At 47.0% G+C, this 19,799-nt stretch overlaps 1 protein-coding gene across 6 annotated transcripts in view; it reads right to left on the bottom strand.

Moving 5' to 3' along the window:
* Positions 1-14,212, bottom strand: part of PLEKHH1 (pleckstrin homology, MyTH4 and FERM domain containing H1) — a 59,385-nt gene extending 45,173 nt beyond the window's left edge. For 2 of the 6 annotated variants that reach the window (XM_087746520.1, XM_087746524.1), the window contains exons 1-3: positions 10,253-10,499; positions 8,938-9,108; positions 4,877-5,052 (exon numbers count right to left, since the gene is read on the bottom strand). In XM_087746520.1, the coding sequence (XP_087602646.1) occupies positions 4,877-5,052; positions 8,938-8,950 (189 nt within the window). In that variant the 5' untranslated portion in view covers positions 8,951-9,108; positions 10,253-10,499. Of the gene's footprint in view, positions 1-4,876; positions 5,053-6,027; positions 6,045-8,937; positions 9,109-10,252; positions 10,500-13,897 lie in introns of those variants that run through there. The other 4 variants (XM_087746528.1, XM_087746522.1, XM_087746521.1 and 1 more) reach the window with 4 other exon arrangements.
* Positions 14,213-19,799: the final 5,587 nt, after the last annotated feature.

Genomic DNA, 19,799 nt, shown 5'->3' with positions numbered 1-19,799 from the left:
GCGCAGTAATAGGAAGTCAGTGACACTAAGTTTCATTCACTAAGCTGCAATATTTGAGGAATGCTTCACAGAGTTTCCAGCATTTACTTGTGTTTTACTAATGAAGGAATGGCATAGAAGCAGCCTCAGAAGTTTTGAAGAATCATGCTGCAAGCAGAAAACAAACGATAAAGGGAACTGAGCTCCTTTTTTCTCCAATGCATTTTATCATTTTTGATAAAGCACTGGAGCAAAGTATTCAGGTTGGTCACTACGAGGACCAAACCTGAAAATGGGACCCAGAATGGAGATATCAGCATTCCTGTGTTTCCATTTCCATTCCTTCAGATGGCAACAGGACAATTCTCCTTTTCATACATACACATTGATCGTAAGAGCAGACCGACACCTATTGACAAACATATCAGAAAGGTACATATATGTAGACACCTCAATGGTCATGTAACTAAAAAATCCACGCCATAACAAATTCATACCATGAAGATCAGAAAATACCACATTTAGCATGATACCTCTCAGGTTTGCTTTTTCAGTGGAGCAGTCAAGGACATCACAGTCTATGGAGCTTAATATCCAAATCAAAGACATTTCTTTGGCAGAGGAACAGAGAGATTGCGCAGAAGATTGCACAGACAGCCAAAGCTCCTCTGACCGAAGACCCAGCCTCTGAGAGTCTTGGTAGAGACTGAGCTCAAGGCAATCTAACACTGACAGCAGTGGTCTGGGTTATGATATGAGTCTGTGTCCATTAGAAACAGTGATCTACCTGTGCATTTATCTGTTAGTCTCTGGATAGTCATCACCACAGACAGGTAACAGCAAAATATATTGGTGAAAGACAGACGCTAACTGAAGACATAATACACCTTGTGAAACAAAGACTGTTTGTAGCTTCAGAGTCAATGGCCTCTGCCATCTTTCTGATGAATTGACAAGGGTCTACATTCACAGCACAGACTTTAGACAACTCTCTGGGCCTTTTCCCAAAGGCTATGCTCTTAGAATAATAATTCAATCCTCCACAAGGTGAGTGATCTCCATGAAAGACTCAGGTTATTTTAAGACAGCACTGTTCTGACTGAACAAACTCCTTGTTGTCCCAGCCTCATGACAGTTTGCTTTGCATTGCTAGCAGTCCTGGTTCCTGATCAGGACAGAGAATATATGTTGGAACTGTTCCTGATCACTAAAGTGTTATGAAACTTCTTGTGCAAGCAGGGTGATCTGGCTAAGTTCCAGTCAAATCAATTACTTTTGTCACCCTAATTCCCTCCGTAGCCTTAAATGAACTTGTACTTTTCTTAACTTCCTGTACTACATTGTTGGGTTGTCCTACTATGAACTATTAAATAACTGCTGTGTTTCTCATGTACACAAAATGATTACTTCACCCATCCCCGGTGTCAGCTGTCTCACTGGGGAGCATTCAGATTTAATACATCCACACTTGTAAGGCTCTTTCAAATCCCTCAATGAATTAATAATAATGCTTGGTATTTACATGGGTCCTTTCATTCAAAATGCTTTATAATTTGTCAAATGCTACTGAGTAACTTGACCCAGGTCACATAAAAAAAACTTAGTGACCAAGCCAAATTCAAGTAACTCTTCTCCCAAACATTGGCCCAGACAGCTTGTATGGAGAGAAACAGGCCTAGTTGTATAGCCATGCTTGCATGAGACAAAAGAGACTTTTTCCAAATGTTCATTGTTTATTGACGTAAGAGAGAAGCAGGTTAAAGGCTACCCAGATGGCCCTTCTAAAAGCTGCAAGAGATCCTCCTATCAACCAGTCACACAGGCTTTCCCCCTCCTGATGGCTCAGAACACACCAAATAAAATTGAGTGAAAGAAGTTCCTGCATGTCTCAGCCTCATTTTCCTCTTGTTGTTCTCTTCCAGAGCTCACTCCTCACCAGGTCATCTTGCTGCCAAGGCAACGGCCTGCTATGTCTCTCACCAACAAAGGAGTTTCCCTTTCTTTGTGTGTGTACGAGAAAGTCAGAGTGGAAACAACTGCTTGTTTCCAAAGAGACCAGCTCCCTGCTGATGTCCACAACAAGGCAGAAACCAGGGGTCTTATGCCTTGTGGGGGTCCAGCAAAGTCGGCAGAGCTTTGTCTTGGAGGCCAGGGGCTGGGGTCCCTCTGCTGCGCCAACCCGCAGCCAGGCTCTGCTCGATAGCCGAGACCGGGCTACCAACGTGAAAGTTCACACCATGTTAACTAGGGCACTGGCAGTTAAACTGTTGGATTTAAAATTCCTCATGTTCTAAACAGCGATCTAGATTATTCAATCTAAGCGGATTTTAAAAATCTGAAGTATTTAAACTGTTAGCATGCATTGTACTACCAATGCCAGGCATGAGTGCTTGGGGCTTTTTTGTGAGTTAAAATAGTAAAACCTGCCTTAAAATCATAAACTTGATTATAAATACTGATGTAAAATGTGGGGGATCAGGTTTCCAAGCCTTTCAATCAGCAGCTTCCAGACCCCAGAGACAAGCTGGCATCATCCCCTGTTAACATTGTTCTTCACTTTTTTTTTTTTTTTAATTAATTTTCTTGTTGCTGCAAACCATATCAGAGGATCTCAGGGGCAATGCTCACCACAGGCTGGCAACACAGCTTGTTGGCAACAACAACTGTGCCTATTTCACATTTTTCAAGATCTGCCCCCCAACATTTTTGAAAATGCAGTACTCTTTCAAATAAATATGAATCTCTTAATTCTCACAGATAGAACTGTAAGGAAAAAAAAAAAATCACAGTTGCTATAAAATATATGATAAAAATCTCTAGAGTTGTCATCGCTATGCATAAAGCATGAACCTCCTTCAGTTCTGCATCACTGCCCATCTGAGGGGGAAAAGGATGGAGCGTGGACAGGAGCCCCAGTTGCTGTGGCTGCTGGGGAGCCCTGTGGTGGCTGAGGAGGAGGGACGGAGGGTCTCTGAGCAAGCCGTTGCAGAGCGGTCAGGAACCTGAGGCACAGGACACTTCCCAACAGCGGTGTTCAGCATGAGCGTTCTGTGCTGAGCACCTGCTCTGGTGCCTCCCGTCCACCTGCGCCAGGAGAGCCTGCCGGAGCTGCCCCACAATCCCTGTGGCTCTCCCCTTCCCACATGACATTCAGAGTAGGGAACTGCAAACCTGCTAGATCTTTGACCCTTCGAGTAAGCCTACAACAGCACTGTGCAAGTAGTTACAGAGTAACCTGATCACTGAACCAAGCTGTTCCTTAATCTTAACAAAGGGAACATCGCTTTGACTGAAAGGCTGGATTAATGGCAGTCAGGCCCCTTCCTTGATGAGCCCCCTGAAGCAGATGACAATTTCATTCTCTGCCATGGCCCACAAACCTCTCTAAAGAGATAGTCAAAAGATCTCTGGCAAGTCTGTTCTCCAAAAAGAAAAGTTTGATAGGAGGGTTTCTTTGTTTTGTGTGGGGGTAGTTTCTCAAAGCAGGAGTTAATAAAGCACGAGGGTACAGATTCCATAATGCAGCAAGTGTAGAGTATTGCACATAAGTACTGGTTGTCTTTACCAGACCTGTGCCACATCCATACACAATTTTTTTAATGCGCCTTTATCTAAATGGACTTTACGACCACTTTCAATGTTTTCCAAGGTAAGTAATCCCTAAGGTCCATCTCAGAAGCTACCTTGAAAAGATGAAGAGGGTGCTTAGAATTGCATACTTTCTTAAAATATGAAGGGTGGAATGAATGTCTCATGCAGTATACGGCATTAGTGGAAACGTAATTACAGTGAAAGCAAGGATGAAAATTGCTCCACTCTGAAGCAGATGTCATTTGGATGCTTTTGCATCCAAAACCAACAAACAAGAATATACACATAAAAGTTACATAATAGAAAATGGAGCAAAAGTGAGTTTAGAACATATCTGTCATCAGGTACAGCTTAAAAGCATTTGGAGTAAACTGAAGTCAGTTGTAAAGATTTCAACTTTGTTAGCAAACTGTGACTGAAAGAAACTGTTCTCACTTTCCAATAGTAATTGAATATCTGAGCAATCTTGGACTGGACTGTGATAATGTAAGCCACATTTGGAAACAAAAGAAGGAACCCCACAGCAACCTAGAAATTTGGATTTTATGCAAATCAGAGGTTAGTAGAAAAAAGCTTTAATTCAAATTGAAAAATAACTCAATTTAAGGTAAAGAAAAAACACCAAAAATCCATACCATGATAGAAACAAAAAAAAAAAACCCACCCCAACAAAACTTTCAAATCTTTGCCAGTCCTCTCCCCTAGGACTGCAAATGAGTTCACTTAGTGCGGTTGAAAGAGATTAGTAGGAGGTGCCTCTAAAACCAGATAGATGACATGCAAGTTTCTAATTTCCAGATCTCAAAGTATCTCTGTCCTGCTCTTCAGTATACCCAGAATGTTTTGACTGGATATGCAATGTTATTCTAACACTATGGCAGGACATGTACGCCTGTCCAGCCTTTTAACATTATAGCATAATTTGCACTCTTGTAAGCTTTTCTATTGCCAGCCAAGTCCTCATCCTGCTGTTCTTATCTAAAATATCCATCTTTGCTCTGCAGCTGCCTCAGTCACTTCAGAATATCCAGAATCTTGCTGGCACAGTGTGTTCCAGTAGAATCAGAATACCTGGTGATTTTCCGGTAAACAAGGCCAAATTCTTATTTTCACTAACGCCACTTTACACCAGTCTGACAGGCACATCTCTGTATCTCAAGTGATAAGCAGAGTGCAATGACATACTGTAATCAGGGAGGAGATCCCCATTGCAAGTCATAATTTTATTAGATGGCTCAGCATTCACAGATTTTTTTCTTTCATGCCATAACTCAGTACAAAGTAGAAGAAGCCACCACTGCCTCACCTTCTCAGCTAACAGCTCTCGGATCTTGCTTGCCTGCAAGCGGAATTTGAAGAGCTGGGACTCCAATGCAAGGCATCGCTTTTGCCAGTCCATACAGCTGCCATTCTCCACTGTGAGTTCTGCCATTGCGAAGTTAATCATCCACTTGGGATGTCGTCTGAGGTGCTCTAAAAATCCTACAGAAGAGAAAGGAAAAATACGTATTTTAGACCAGCAAGCTTTTCACCCCTTGTGCCCTAAGATCCTTGGTCCATCTTACAGGACTGGTAACAAAGGCCATTTCTTCTGCAAGCAGAAGATGAAGTGGTACTATCCCAAGTTACTGGTATTGCCCTCTGCCAGAGGTCACTTTTAATGGATAACAGACAAATATTCAAATAAACTTTTACCTTTAGAGTGAGTAAATAATTTACTAATGCATCATACTGTATATTCCATAAACAGTCTTACTGCCATCATTACAGCCTTGCTCAGCATCTACCTATAAACTAGGAGTGTTTTTACTCCTGCCTCTTTTGTACCAGTATGGCTGTAAACTCTCAAGTCACTAAAAGTGACTCTTAAAGGTAACCCAGGTCACACACCCATTATTAACTTGGGGCACCAGTGCCTTATCTCATACAGACTGTGTTAAGAGGATGTGATGTATGAAGCAACAGTGTTCCCAATCCCTAACTACTTGATACACTCAGTTACAAGAAGAGTGGAAGAGTAGCTGTACCACGGCATCTAAATAATCGCTCTATTAAGACATAAAGAGATCCCAGCCAGGAATAAGCTAGGGCTGAAGACAAAACATGCAGGTCTACCGAAGTCCTTGTAGACATCAAGGGATACACACAACTCCACACAGTGGAAAAAGCTGTGGGTTTTGAAGTTGTTTTGTTTTCTTACTCAGTAACTGTTCAGACATTTCAGATACTTTGTGCTCATTTTAAAAGATATGTAAAATGTAGGCAATAAGTGTCCTTAAACAAATTCAGGTGTTTGTGAGCACTCACAAACAGGTCTATAATACCAGCTGGTCGTCTGCAGTCCAGCAGCCAGCTGTGTAACCCCACAATAGCAAATGTTTACAGAGCCAGAACAGTTATTAGTTCATCAGCTTCATCAGAACACTGAAAGCCCTGCTTATTAAAGGGGCTTCTCACCTGCTCACAGGCAAACTCGGTGCTTTCCTGAACTGGGACCAAAGTAACAGGCCAAGACTTGGGAGAGAGCAGTGAAGTTACTCATCCGCATTGCCTTTACATCTGCTTTTGCAGCATGGGAAAGCTTAAGGTGTCCCTCTGGTTGCACCCGCTTGCCAGGACACCTCGCTCATATTTTGCATGAAAGAGACCCAAGATTCAAGTTACCCTAAGTATACATAATAATGTAAGTATACATATCACAGCAAGCCACTCTATCCGCCTGTATCCCTGCTGTTCTGAGTTAAGGAAGACACACCCTTTAGCTACAAACATCACCTGTAAGTTATTTTATATACAGGTTGCTTTGTTGAGTAATAGAAAGTCTTCCAGTTAGTAAGTTGCCTGCCTTTCCAATGATTTGGGAAATACTATTCCAGGTCAGGAGGTAGCTTTAAGCAAAACAAGGAAAAGGAACACTCCTGTTCGGTACTGCATTGCTGAAAACACTCTGCGATAGGAAGGAAGACGAGCATTCTACATGCAGCACACCCACAGCTTTACAGAAATACAGAGGTCATCCTTTTCCACAGCCCAGTCCAGCACATAGATCTAATCTCTAGCCTAGCTCCTTGTCAGGCGTTTAACCAGGCTACTTTTGGCACACTTCACAACATTGTAGGGTTCCCCTCTGAGGTAGTGCTATCAGCCCTTCTCAAGCCAAAAGAGTGCACTAGCCATTGAAGGATCCTACAACACCCTAAGTTTGTTTACAGCTAACTCTGTTCTGGACATAATACTTCAACTCTCAAATGAAATTCTGTTCTCTTTCATATAGGCATAAAGAGATTTTTAGTCTTTATTCATAGACTTTAAGTCCAAAAAGAGACATATGAATTAATGGGATAAACTCTAATGGCACAAAGTAAAATGAGTCTGATTTACCACACAGCTTATGCCAGAGCAAAAGTAATTTCCTCAGACAGCCCATAACTTCTGGTTGAACTAAAATACCCCGTTCTGAATAGGAAATCTAAGACTGGGATAGATGTCCTGAATCATTGAGTCTCATTCCTTCTCACTGTAGACAACCGCATCATATAATCCCTTTCATAAATGAACGCAGCCCTTCCCTAGAAGTGTGCAGGCAGTTTTGCTCCCACTATTCCTGTTGTTCTAGGACCTCACCCCTCTAATGAGCCGCCTTCTAATTACCAGCATAACTGTAATCATAACCAGCTTGTATCTGTTCATTCTTGTAGAATATTGCCCTTCAGCTTAGCTAGTTTTTTCCCTCCCTCATATTTACCCCTTGCTATATTTATAGATATCAAAAGCTTCTCCTTAAAGACCTCATTTTGCAAGGCTAGAGATAAGGGGCTGTTTTAGTCTCGTAAGGAAAGCTCACCACTCCCCCTCTGCACCTGTTCCAGCTTTAGTCAACATCATATAAAAGAGTTGGGTTTTATCTTTCTCACTCCCCTTCATAGACGTGAGTGACCACAACTGTGTCTGGACAGCAACATGCAGCCTTAGTACTTCCCAGTCTCCTAGAGAATACCTCACCTGATTGCATTTGCCTTTTTTACAACCACATTACACTGGTGGGCGACATTCACAGACAAGCCAACACAACTGGAACAGACGAACCTCAGCTGGCTTTGCCTTTGCAAATGCCAGACGTGAGAGTGCAGGGGACCCATTACAATGATACTGGAACAGATTAATGAAGAACAGGTCTGTGCCAGATCTCCACAAGATCAAGGATCTCTGTACTACAGTCCATTGCAAAATTTAACAGGCCCATGGTTTCCCTACGATTGATCAGTATATCCAGATCTTTTCCTCCTCTGCCATTTCCAAATAGTGCTCTCCCAGGTTTTGTGCCCACTTTATTAGTACTTTTAATGGGTGATTTTACTTTGTGTCATTAGAGTTTACCACGTCCTTACTAATCCCCCTGGGTCTGTCAACTCTTCCAGTAAAATACCTACCTTCTCCCAGCCCCCCTTTCAGCACAGCGTTGTCACATTCTCTTCTGTCATTTCTTTGTCTATCTTATCATTCTTCTATTAATCCCCATCCCCTCAAGCTAATAACTTCCCCATGTGTCATCATATCAAATGATTTCTGAAGGCCAGAGATTAGAATTACAGCTTTGCCCCTCTTTAGCAAAAAAACTTACCCTTTTTCAGAGAAAGGTATTGTGTCACCGTCTCACATTTACCCCTAAATTACTACTTTATTTACAACTTCAAATTTATTCTGAATTCTCATTTACTGTTAAATACATCATTCTTTCTCCCCCGTTCACCTAAACATAAGCAGTTCATCTGTACTTTATGAATTACAATATCAACTTTATTTTGACAGACTGACTTTAAATCCTTCCTACTGGACCTGCCATTTCACACACCATTTTTCTGTAATCCTTAACCATCTTAATCCACTAAATTCTTTGACTTCCCCCCTCCCCCAGATATTGGTACTTTTCATATCAGATGAAGAATTTATATGGTTACATAAACCATATTCATATGGTTACATAAAACTGGTTCTTTTTTCCCTTTGGCATATGAAGACGCTGGGAATCAGATACTTTCAGGTGCAGTATTCTTACTTTAGGAACTTGGAAAATAGAAGGCAGTCACTTTGTTCAAACAAGCTGAGATTTTCAAAAATTCATTCTTAAATGCATACAGATGCTTCTTAAAGAGCAGCTTGATTTTCAGTGTTGAGTATCAAACAACTTCCAGTGAAGACAGTGGGAGCTACACAGTCCATCAAACTTAGTGGGGTAAAAATGACTGAACCAACTGCTAAACACAGACATGAGACTTCTAGTTTTGACTATATCTGTAAGTTTTCATCAACATCAGAGACAGTTCTGACACTAAATGCTATATCCAAAATAAATATGAATATATTTACTTGGCCTGCCCATATCCAGTTGTAATTGTGACGGAGCTAAAATTTATACCAGAACGTCATGGGTTTTTTTTGTTTTTAGACCAGATTCAGCTGATGTCCCAGACGTTGGTAGATCCAGACTAGAATTCAAAACGCTTCAGAGACTTTGTGTATTTCCACCTGAAAAGCATTCTGAGAATAAAAAGCAGTTAATCGACACGAAGACTTTCAGGTACAGATACAAACGCAAGTGACGTGTTTGCCGCTTTGTTCATTCAGTGCAAACAATGCAGACAAGTGAAACAGTGTTTCTGTATTTCAAATACGAGTGCCTCCTCAGCTCGGGAGTGGGTTGACCCAGGCTGTTACAGGGGATTCGGTCAGCACAGAAGGAGCGCAGTTCTTAGCACCTGCCAGTAAAATGCAACAGACTCTGCCTGAACACCGGAGCTGAATACTGGTCCAACTTTCAGCTACCATCTTGCTACAAAAGGAATCAGTAGAAACATGATAAACGTAACACATGAAGGAAGAGAGACTTCCTCCCACATCACAGCACCAACACCAAGAGGGTCAGCAGTATGGGCGATGGTCAAAAGTCAGCGTGGAAACCCCATACCATTAATCAACTCCCTGCCCCCAGTCACCTCATTTTCCACTTCACAACCAGTGTCACCCCCCAGCTTTTTAACCTCGAGGCCACAGGAACTGTTCAGCCACACGGTCATTTCCCATTCACGAACGTGGCCTGGGATGTGCAGAGCATGGGGAAAAAATCATGCAACAAGCTGTGGGAAGGGCAAGGTTTGCTGAGGGCCAGGGAAAGGAAAAAAAAAAAAAAAAAAATATCCCTCTACATCGGTGCAGGTGGCTTGACCAGTGGAAGTGCCAGAAGGCAGGGAGAGGGCTCCTGGTTTTTCCCCGCACGCCGAGGCTCACCAGGCGGACAGAAGAGACCGCAGGACTGACTGACACATAGGGACTCTCGGGCTGCGTTTCTCCCCTCGGGTCGCCGTTCCTCCCCCCACCTCCTCCGTGCAGCTTCAGGGACCAAAGTCCCGGACCCGGAGGCCAGCCTACTCATTTTAAGCAGCAAACCTCAGCTAACAGAGATGACACAACGTCACCCCCAGAACGCTCCGGCCAGTCCCCTTACCGTCACCTCGAAGGAAGAAAAGAGGGGGGAGAAAGGCTACGACAGCCACCCCCGCGCAGGCCAGCCCTCCAAAGCCCCCGGCCGCCCCCTCGCCACCCGAGGGCTCCCGGCCGGCAGACACCTCTCCCGGCAGCGAGGAGGGGGCCCGGGCGGCCGGAGCGCCTCCCCGCCCGCCCTCACCTTGGCCGGCGCGGGGGTCTCTCCCCGGCGGAGCGGGGCAGTGACAGGCGCAGCCGGCGGCGTCCGGAGGCTCCCGACCCGGCGCGGCGGCGGGGGCGCCGGCCCTTGCCGCGGGCGGCTGCGCGGCAGGCAGGTGCCCGGCACGGCTTCTGTCCCATTCAGCACTTTCCCGTTCTCTCTCCCTTTTTCCTTCGAGCGGGAGAGCCCGGCTCAAATATCAGAGCCGGCCCTCCCGAGCAGCGCAGGAACTGACATCACCCGCCCCGGGCTTTTAACCCCTTCTCGGGCGCGGCGGCGCGGCAGGTGGGGCGGGCAGCGCCCTGCTCCGGCCGCCGGGGCGGCCCAGGAGGCGAAGGGCCGCAGCCGCGCTCTGCCCCTGGTGGAGACATCCCCCCTCCCGGCCCACCCTGCGCCCTCGGGGGCTTCCACCGAGGCTGGGAGTGCGGGGGACGGGCCGGTGCTGGCGGGGCAGACCGGGCCGGGCTCCCCGCGGCCGCCCGGAGCGCCTGCCCGCTGCCCCCTCGGGCGGGAGCGCTGCTGCTCCCCCTGCGCCCGGCAGCCATCTTGGTCTGCCAGGCGCCTTTGGCAACAGCCGAACCTCAGCCCCCTGGGCAGAGCTCCTGGCGGCTGCAGGCTTCTTCCTCGGGCCTGCCAAACGGGCAGCGTTGGTGTCGGGCCCTCGTCGCCTGGGATCCCCCTTGCAGTCATCTCCCAGCTTTCAGAGCTGATGTTCCCAAACCCTACCCAGCCCTGAGGCGCAGCGGTGTTTTCTGTGGAGCAGCCAGGCGGGGATATGGCATCCACAGCGCCATGCTGCCTTCATCCTCCGCCACAGCCCTCAGGGGCTGGTGGAGCGTCCCAGGCTCCAGCTGGAGCTCCCGTCACTGGTCATAGGCAGCCCCAGGGCATGGGGTTGGTGCCAGGACAGAGATGAAAACCAAATCAGTGTAATGATGGCTCTCCTGACCAGAGGACACCATCCTGCCCAACTACTTGGGCCATCCCTCACACAAAATGGCTCAAACAAGCAGGTCTGGGGCTTTGAGCATTTCTAATGATAGCTGCCAGCACACAAAATATTTTATTCAGGGATAGGGCCACCACTTAGTGAGCTACTTTACATGCAGCATTCCCTGATATGAATATGTATTGGCTTATATGAATATATATTACCCGTGTTAGTCAAACGGAGCTGGCCATGTCGCTGCCGAGGAAGGCCGGCCGGGTGCGCACGCACCTTGGGCCGCTGCCTTCTGCCACGGGCCAGGCGCTGCCACCCCCGGGCTGCCGCAGCCCGCGCTGTATCTCTCAATGTGGAGCAGAGCAGGGCAGGCGCATGGAAGAGAAAGGGACTGGAGCCAAGGGGGGTCCCCAGGACCGAATGTCCCCAGGGCTTTGGGCCTTAGACTGGTGTGTTTCAAAGTGAAAGGTCATTCATCCTGGTTCAGCTTTAGCAACTACTTGTTACTTATTCCATCATCAGGCACATTACTTTCGTTGAAGATACTTTAAAAATTTCTCTGTGAAGCTCTCCTCAGTGGGGATAACGACAGTCATGCTGACAGGTATCTCTCTGGCCAATTTGCATGTGCCTTTGACACGGCCGGCTTTGCTGCCATGAAAGGTGGTCTCATCTCCTCCAGAAAGTGAGTGTGGCATGTTGGGTAAGGTCTGCCCCGAAAAGACTGAGTGATTCCGAGAGATCCATGAATGCTCTGAAACTGTGCTTTTGCTCTTGTTGAGACTGCCCACGCAAAACAGGGCGGTCTGAAATAAACAGGCTTAAAACAATCTATGGAGGAAGCAGGCAGAAGAACTGAACAAAATTATCTCCTAGTACTGTAAGCAACACTATTCACGAAGCATGGTTAAACAAGATCTTAAGTGTGGTTATCTGGCTCACGGATATTGCCTGGTCCGAGATCTGCTGTTTACTAAACTTTTGTTGTAAAGTCCTTCCTCACATTGATTGTGTGCTTGCACTGATGTCTCAGCAGAGAAACAATGGGTAGCAAATCACTTGCTACGTACAAATAAAAAGACTGATGTGATGTGATGAAGTGAGTAAAATATTGAAATATAACTAAAAACATAAGGTCAAGATTTGGACACTGGAGTGACTAACGGCAGACTCTGAAATCTATACCTCATTATCCAAATAAGTAGTCAGATTTCCAAAGACTCTGTGGACCTTGCAGTTCCCTAAAGATTGTTTCTCTTTAGATTTCTCATCCGTTTCCAGTTTCATGGGAATTTGGCTGAATGAAGCTGCCTGTCCTCTCCAGCCAAAAGACAAAGCATGTATTAGGGAGCTGGTTCAAGCAGAGAGCAGGATAGCACTACGCAGAGATGGGTGGAGAGCCGAGTGGAGACAGGCAAAGAACTGAAAAGAAGCAGGCATCTGGCAAGGAGCTCTCCCATTCAGCCAGCCGCGCAGGGACAGACAGGAATATAGGCAGAGATGGAGCTGGCTGCTGGGACAGTGTCACCCAAAGAGATTTCTCCAGCAATTCCCATTGGAAGGGACTCCAGTTGCCTACAATCTATATGTTGTGTGTGTGTCTGTATTAATCGTTACTCCCAATGATCAAGGAATTGTAATAAATAACCAGAACCAACACGATTTGTCACTCCCTATAGGTATTTCAGAGGGCAAAAGGTAGCTTCGTGCTTTACAGAATCCCCTCCTGAACTGAGGCTGGCCAAAGACAAAATGGGAAAAGGAGCTATTCCCTTCATGCTCCCCATCCTATTCCCGACTCCTTTCAGCCACAGCATGCAACCACAGTATTTCTTAATCTGGATTTTGTGAGGTATTTTTATTCTTCCTTTAAAGGCACTGGTCAAGTTCCCTCATTTGCACCAGCAAAGCCAACAGGATTGTATCACTAACTGAAATGTCAATCTGGTCTTGTGTTTTTCCCAGGCAATGGAGCTTGACTGCCAGGACATTCCTCAGCCACTGAACTTTATACAAAGTACCTCCCCAAGAATTGCCTGCACGCACCTTGCTTTAACCCCTGGAGGCCCAGAACCACATCAGCACTCACACAACTATGTGCTGCCATTTCTTTAATACAGATACTCTGCAAAGCTGTGCCTCCTTGTGCCTCCTGTTGCTTCTGTTAAATTATTTAACAAAATTATTATTTAAAAATTTTTAATTAAAAATGTGGCTTCTATTAAATAATGCAAATAGAAAAATAGTTTTGGCTTCAGAGGGAGAAGGTTGTAAGAACAGCCAGTAGTATCTCACAGTTCCCAAGTGATTACCCTTGCCAGTTATCTTTAATATGTCTGCTCAAGTTCTCTCTATCAGGTCTTTACAATTTGCAGACAAATCATTCAGCAAAAAATAAAATTTACTATAAACAGCAAATATCTTATTGACAAAACAAACTCTCTGGCAGATCCCAGAGGACTAGCTTGGCACTGTTAGACTGTCATTATCACAACACAAGCACAGGCTGCTTTGTTAAGAGCACCATATCTGAGATACCTAAATAGAAGGACAAAAAGATACACAAGAACAAGGTGTCAGAAAATGAAAGCGGAAGAAACTCTGTCTCTAGTAGGCAAAGTTGTCATAGTTCTGCAGGTGGGAGAAAGCATTACGTTCCAGACAGAGTGCTGCTGAAAACTTACCAAAGGGGCAAGGACACCAGCCAGACCAAGTCCATGGGCCAGAGCCCCCTGAAGGCTCAGTCCTAGGTGGGAAAAATCTTGCACAAAACCGAGACAGTGCCTTGAAACACCGGGTTGAGGTACTTGTCTCTCTCCACAGGGAACTTAGGCTTCATATCGTAGTTCTCTAAATTCCACCTATGTTAGAGGCTTAAAGATGTTGAAAATGGCCTTTGTGCCTAGTTCCCTTCCTCTGTTTCTCCTGGGCTTGCAGTGTGCCAGCAGACACAACACAGACCTGCATACCCCTGCCTTGCTTCTCTTCTAGTCAGCAATGACAAGTTCATGCAGCAGAAAATAGGAGACCGGCAGCTGTGGATCACCTCAGTGCATAAACCAGTTGCTCGTGGGAGGACCCAGTGGGAGGGCCAGGAAACCATTGCCCTCCAGTACTTTGTCAGCTGGTTTTGATCGTGTTATGGTCATCTCGTCACACTTCACACAGAGGACATAAAGACACTTGTGTGTACTATTCAAGCCAGGACTTGAGTGAGAGCATATGTTTTGTATATACAGTCTTGACTGGCACAGAGTACAACAATGGAGAATTCCCATTTTCCTTAGGGAGTCATCCCAGGGGTAACGCCAGTGTTGTTCTCAGTATTAATAGCTCACGCCTTGTTTAATCTCTGGATTTCTCCAATTTCAGCCTCCAAGTACCAGATTGCATTAGGTCTTTTTCTGCTAGATTAAGAAGCCATCAACTATCATTAAAGTAGTCTGTGACAAAAAACTTCTCTTAAATACACAGATTTAACACCTCTCACAATAATTAACGTTTTCTAGTGCTTATATTCTCATAGGTTTATCTAGATCATAGATTAGACAACTGGAGCTTAAAAAGTAAATTTGGGGTTGTTATCAGCATGCTTGCGTGTGCCTGCTAAACTCCTGGTCCAGAGGGGAGAAGGAGGACAGCATGTGGGAGTCTTCAGGCTGAGGAGAAGGAAAACAGTCCTTGCAAGTGCATTTGTTTTGTGTGGTCTTTCTGTGTCTGACATTGGCTGGTATGCAGCCCATGAGGTTCCCACATACCACAGCGTGCTTTGAATCTTTTTCTGAGTCCACAGGCTACAGCAGTAACCGCTGTGCAAGTGATGCCATACATGATGTACCTCACAAGAAAACCGTATCAAGCCCAGATGCTGCAACTACGCAGACAGAGCTGGCTCAGCAGCACCTGCAAATCTGAACGTTGCTGCCCTAAGGATGAGGGGCCTGGCTGCTCCTGCGGAGGAAAAGGAGGCATAGAAAGAGGAGGGGGTGGAGCTGGGACAAGGTGCTGAAAGGAACCAGGGAGAGCCCTGGAGAGCTGGACCTGCTGCTCCTGCAGCCCCAGTCACATGAGGATGGCCACAGTTCTGCTGCTGCAAAGGAGAGTCTGTATCCCTCAACCCCTCCTTGAATGGCAGGAGCAGGTCTGGCCTCCAGGAGCGTAGCACAGGCAAAACAGGCAGCAGCCTGTGGTCATTTTGCTTCCCCAGGTTTCCTGCGAAATGCCAGGCAAATACCTATTTACAGAGCTGGTTCTGGAAGCACTGTGCAAAAAGCTGCACCAGGGAAAGAGACCCAAACCATGTGGGGAGCAGGGAGCAGATTATAGGTTACTGGTTTGAATTCAGGCCAAGTAATAGAAATAAAAACCTGCTACTCTCTGACAAGCAGCAGCAGTGATAACTATATGGACAGACTGGTCATCGCAGCCCAGTTCGTAAATATCAGCCATCTGAGGGACGTGTTTACTAGGAGTGAGCACTGAGGAGGCAATAGTGTGTGCCACAGGTCACCAGAGGAGCTCCACAGTATAGCACAGACCTCTGTTACTGCTATTGTTGATTACAGTTCTGCATCCACCCATCACTGCAAACTGTTTCTCAGCAAAAAAACTCAGACCACAAGGGACCATGGACAGTGAACTCATGTCTGATCCCCACTAGAGCTGTGAAAAGCATTGTTGGATGGGAGAGGTTTGTGTAGGCCAGGAGAAGGGGTTGTCCATGTCCCTGCTGTACCCCTGTGGTAGAGCTGGGGGGCAATTCCATTTACAGAATTGTTAAATCAATACTTTCAGTAAAGTGGTTTCCAGCTTGCCCTCTGTTTGGGTGCTGATCTGAGAACTTCAGCATGGGCACCCGGGGCAGCTCTGTCGTCAGAGCAGGAGAGGCTGCACAAACCACCGTGCTCTGATGGAGGATCCCTGCCTCTCCACAACCAGCAGGGTGGCCTGTACTAGCTGGGAGTGGGGGAGAGAAGACACTAGTAAGAGATGGGGCTAGTCTGTGGGAAGGGTTTTGGCTGCCTTCCCAGTCTTGCACTGAAGTCAGGCCTACGGCTGCCAGATGTCAGGATGGGGTGTGGAGAAGAACACCGATCCCTGCCGTAGGACTCCCACTCGCAGAGCCTCCGTTGCTGGAACCAGTGGGCGGGCTGTCCTCCATGGGAGTGCAGGAAGGAGGCTATGTTAGCTGGAGAGGTTTTTGGCTCCTTTCCTGGTCTCACACCGGAGCCAGGCACACAACTCCCAGATGTGTGTGAACTCTGCTCTGGGATCTTTCAGGCTTGTCAAGGCATTGCGTAAAGGGAGGAATTATTTCACTCACGCATGGGGGGTGGAAATGTTGAGAGCTCCCACAGAGATCCCTCTGCCTGCTTCTCCCAAGAGCGGTCACCTGGAGGTGAGCAGCCTTGGAGAGGGTTCTGTCTCTCCACGGGCGAGATCCCCAAAGTACTCTGACAGCAGCAGTTGCTGAGCGCCTCCCTGGCACAGCTCTGTTCCTGCCAGTTTCCATGGTGATCCACAAAAACAGCAGAAAAAGCACAGATCTCTTTTGGAAGACAAATAATAGGATGTGATAGTGCCTGTGGCTGGGGAGGGGAGGACAACCCTGCTTTCATACTGTTAACTGAGTCCTGGGGTCAGTCCTGGAGCTTCCCCCCTGCCCAGTTGGCAAGGAAAGCATTGCTGTACCATTCCCAAAGGGCTAGTAGCAGCTCAAAGCAGTAACTCCCACTTGTAGATGTTACAAGCTGCCATAGGCAGGTTCAAATGATATTGCAAATTGGTTTTAACGGACAGCACTGGCAAATCGAGGTAGTCAGGCATTGGAACAGGCTCCCCAGGGAAGTGGTTGAATCTCCATCCCTGGAGGCATTTAAAAGAAGGGTAGACGTGGTGCTCGAGGACATGGTTTAGTGGTGGACTTGGCAGTGCTAGGTTAACGGTTGGACTAGATGATCTTAAGGGTCTTTTCCAACCTTAACGATTCTATGATTCTATGATGTCAGCAGGCACCCTAAGCAAGCAGTGTCTGATAGTACTTTGACTGGATGGGGTTAGAAGGAAGCACTGATGAGGAGCCCAGGATGTGCCACCACGTGGCCCAGGATGCAAGCACCCACAGAGGTACGACATACAGAGAGAACGTGCACACTCTCCTCTCTTCTGTCACGTCTGAAAGCACATGGACAAAATCTCAAACCTTTCATCTCAGTCATAGAGGGAAACTATCCATGTGCAAGGAACAAATTCACAGTCTTTCCACCACAGTATCATGTCACCAAGACTTCACCCACTGCCCCGAAGGTCTCACCCTGCCCTCTTCTCCATTACCAAAGCGGCAGGCGTTCTTCAGCACACCCTTCCCCATGTAGTTTGGAGGTACCTGCCTGCCTGATACCCACCCACCCCCTTGCATGCAGCAACAGTTGCCAAACAGCACAGCTGCCAGGATGAAAGGACACGGAGGGAACGGGTGGAGGGGTGGCTTCTCTGATCTGCATAATTTTTGTGATGCAGTTTAAGATTTCCAGAAAGTTCTGGAGGAGGGGAGGGGTAAAATTGATAAAGGATAAGATGGCTTTCAAACACAGCCAACAAGCATCTTAAAAAGGAAACCTAATTTTGTGTGCCTCCACCTCTGGGCAAAATGTTCTTGGCTCACTTTCAAAGGTGCTGGGAAATTCAAGGGTTGGGTATCTCTGAAAACCAGTCTCAGGGTGCCTGTAGCAGGGCGACCAGAAAAAGGTGCCAATTTTGAAAATGTCATCTCATTTTTTTTTTTTTTTAATTTTGTAATTTCCTATCAATGAGCACTCCCTGGGAGGCTCAGGGATTGTTTAGAACTTGTCTTTCACTCTACGCACTGCCTGAGGCAAAAATCCTTGTAAGAGAAATCTGTCACCCTGGCTGTACATTTCAACGGCGCTTGGATTTCATTGCGCTGACTGCTGCCATACGAGAGACTCCCACCCGTTTCCTCCTGCTGTGCTCCCTTGCCCAGAGCCCTGTGAGCCCGCAAAGGAGCTTCTGCAGTTGAGGTCGCTGCCCAGCCTCTCCCTCTGTCCGTGATTGCCTCCCCTGCCCTAGGGCAGCCCCGTAACCTCAGTCCTGGTGTAGGGATGTACTGTGTCTCCTTGTGCCCTCAGAAACCCACGCCAGGACACAGAACAGCACTAGACGGACAGATAATTAAAACAGCTCCAGCACAAAACTGAGTTAGGACCTTCTGCAAAGGATGTCATGGGTAATTTTTAATTATTTGCTTAATTAGTGTTAATTGCACACAGTAGGAGGTCAGAACTCAGCCTGCAAATGCTCAGTCGGCTGGGAAGTGCGAGTTCTCTACAACTCGTGTTGTGCTCTCTACAACTCCCTGAAAGGAGGTTGTAGTGAGGTGGGGGTCGGTGTCTTCTCCCTAGTAACGAGTGATAGGACGAGAGGAAACGGCCTCAACCTGCACCAGGGGAGGATTAGGTTGGATGTTAGGAAAAACTTCTTCACCGAGAGGGTGGTCAAGCACTGGAACAGGCTGCCCAGGGAAGTGGTTGAGTCTCCATCCCTGGAGGTATTTAAAGAACGGATAGATGTGGTGCTTGAAGACATGGTATAGATGGACTTGGCAGTGCTAGCAAGGTTGGACTCGATGATCTTAAGGGTCTTTTCCAACCTTGACGATTCTGTGATTCTATGATTCTAAGAAGCATGGGCGGCTCAGCGGGGGAGCCGCCGAGGGGGCGAGCGGGCGCCCCGGGGCCCCTCGGCACTGGCGACACTTCAGCGCACCTTCCCGGCTGCACAGTCGCTCTGCCTAGGCCGTCAGGGGCAAAGCTGTCCCACCGGCAAGGGCTTTCTCTGGCTGTTTAAATCGGGGGTGTTCCAGTTCAGCCTTTCCCCTCGGGGTTTTCTTCTGGTCAGAACTGCCTTTACATTTGTAGTTGTTATAAAACACACTGATAATATTATGTATTTACGTATGCATATATATGTAACAATGTACCTACCCATGCACACATACGCATATTGTCTGTATAACTGCGTAACGCTTAATACGTTATCGTAATGAGCGTATTATCTAAAACCGCGGAAAGGCGCCGGCCCCCTCCTGACCCCGGCGCTCGCCGGCGGACTGGCGCGCGGCTGCCCCGGCCCTGTGCTCGGGCGCCACCTGGTGGCCGGCGGCGGCGCGGCGGGCGGGCGCGCGGGCGGGCGGGTTTCTCCTTGGGGTGTTTCATTCGCGGCTCTGGTACCTCGAGGAAACCCACCAAAAACCGGGTGTCCCGAGAATGGGCGATGCCTTTGCCTGGTTCAACTTTTCTGCGTGTACATTTTACGATGGGAAAACGGGCTGTGTATAGGGACAACTGGGTGCAGAGTCAGAGGGACACACCTTCTGGCGGGGCGGTTGCTCAGCCGTGCATACCCGCGCCTGTAAAGCCCTCTGTCATTCTTCTAAAATGTAACATCGCTAACTCGCACTCTTTTAAATTGGTTTCCAAATTCCTACAAGCGTGAAAGATTTATCTGGTAATATTTTCAGAAAGATTTCACAGCACAAAGCTCTATGAAGGCCTCATTTTAAACAGA

Source organism: Nipponia nippon, unplaced genomic scaffold (assembly GCF_047370975.1).
Source record: "Nipponia nippon isolate SJK-2023a ecotype South Korea unplaced genomic scaffold, ASM4737097v1 scaffold_10, whole genome shotgun sequence".
Classification (NCBI taxonomy): Eukaryota; Metazoa; Chordata; class Aves; order Pelecaniformes; family Threskiornithidae; genus Nipponia; species Nipponia nippon.
The sequence above is the reverse complement of the archived record's forward strand: the minus strand, read 5'-3'. Positions and strand labels throughout refer to the sequence as shown.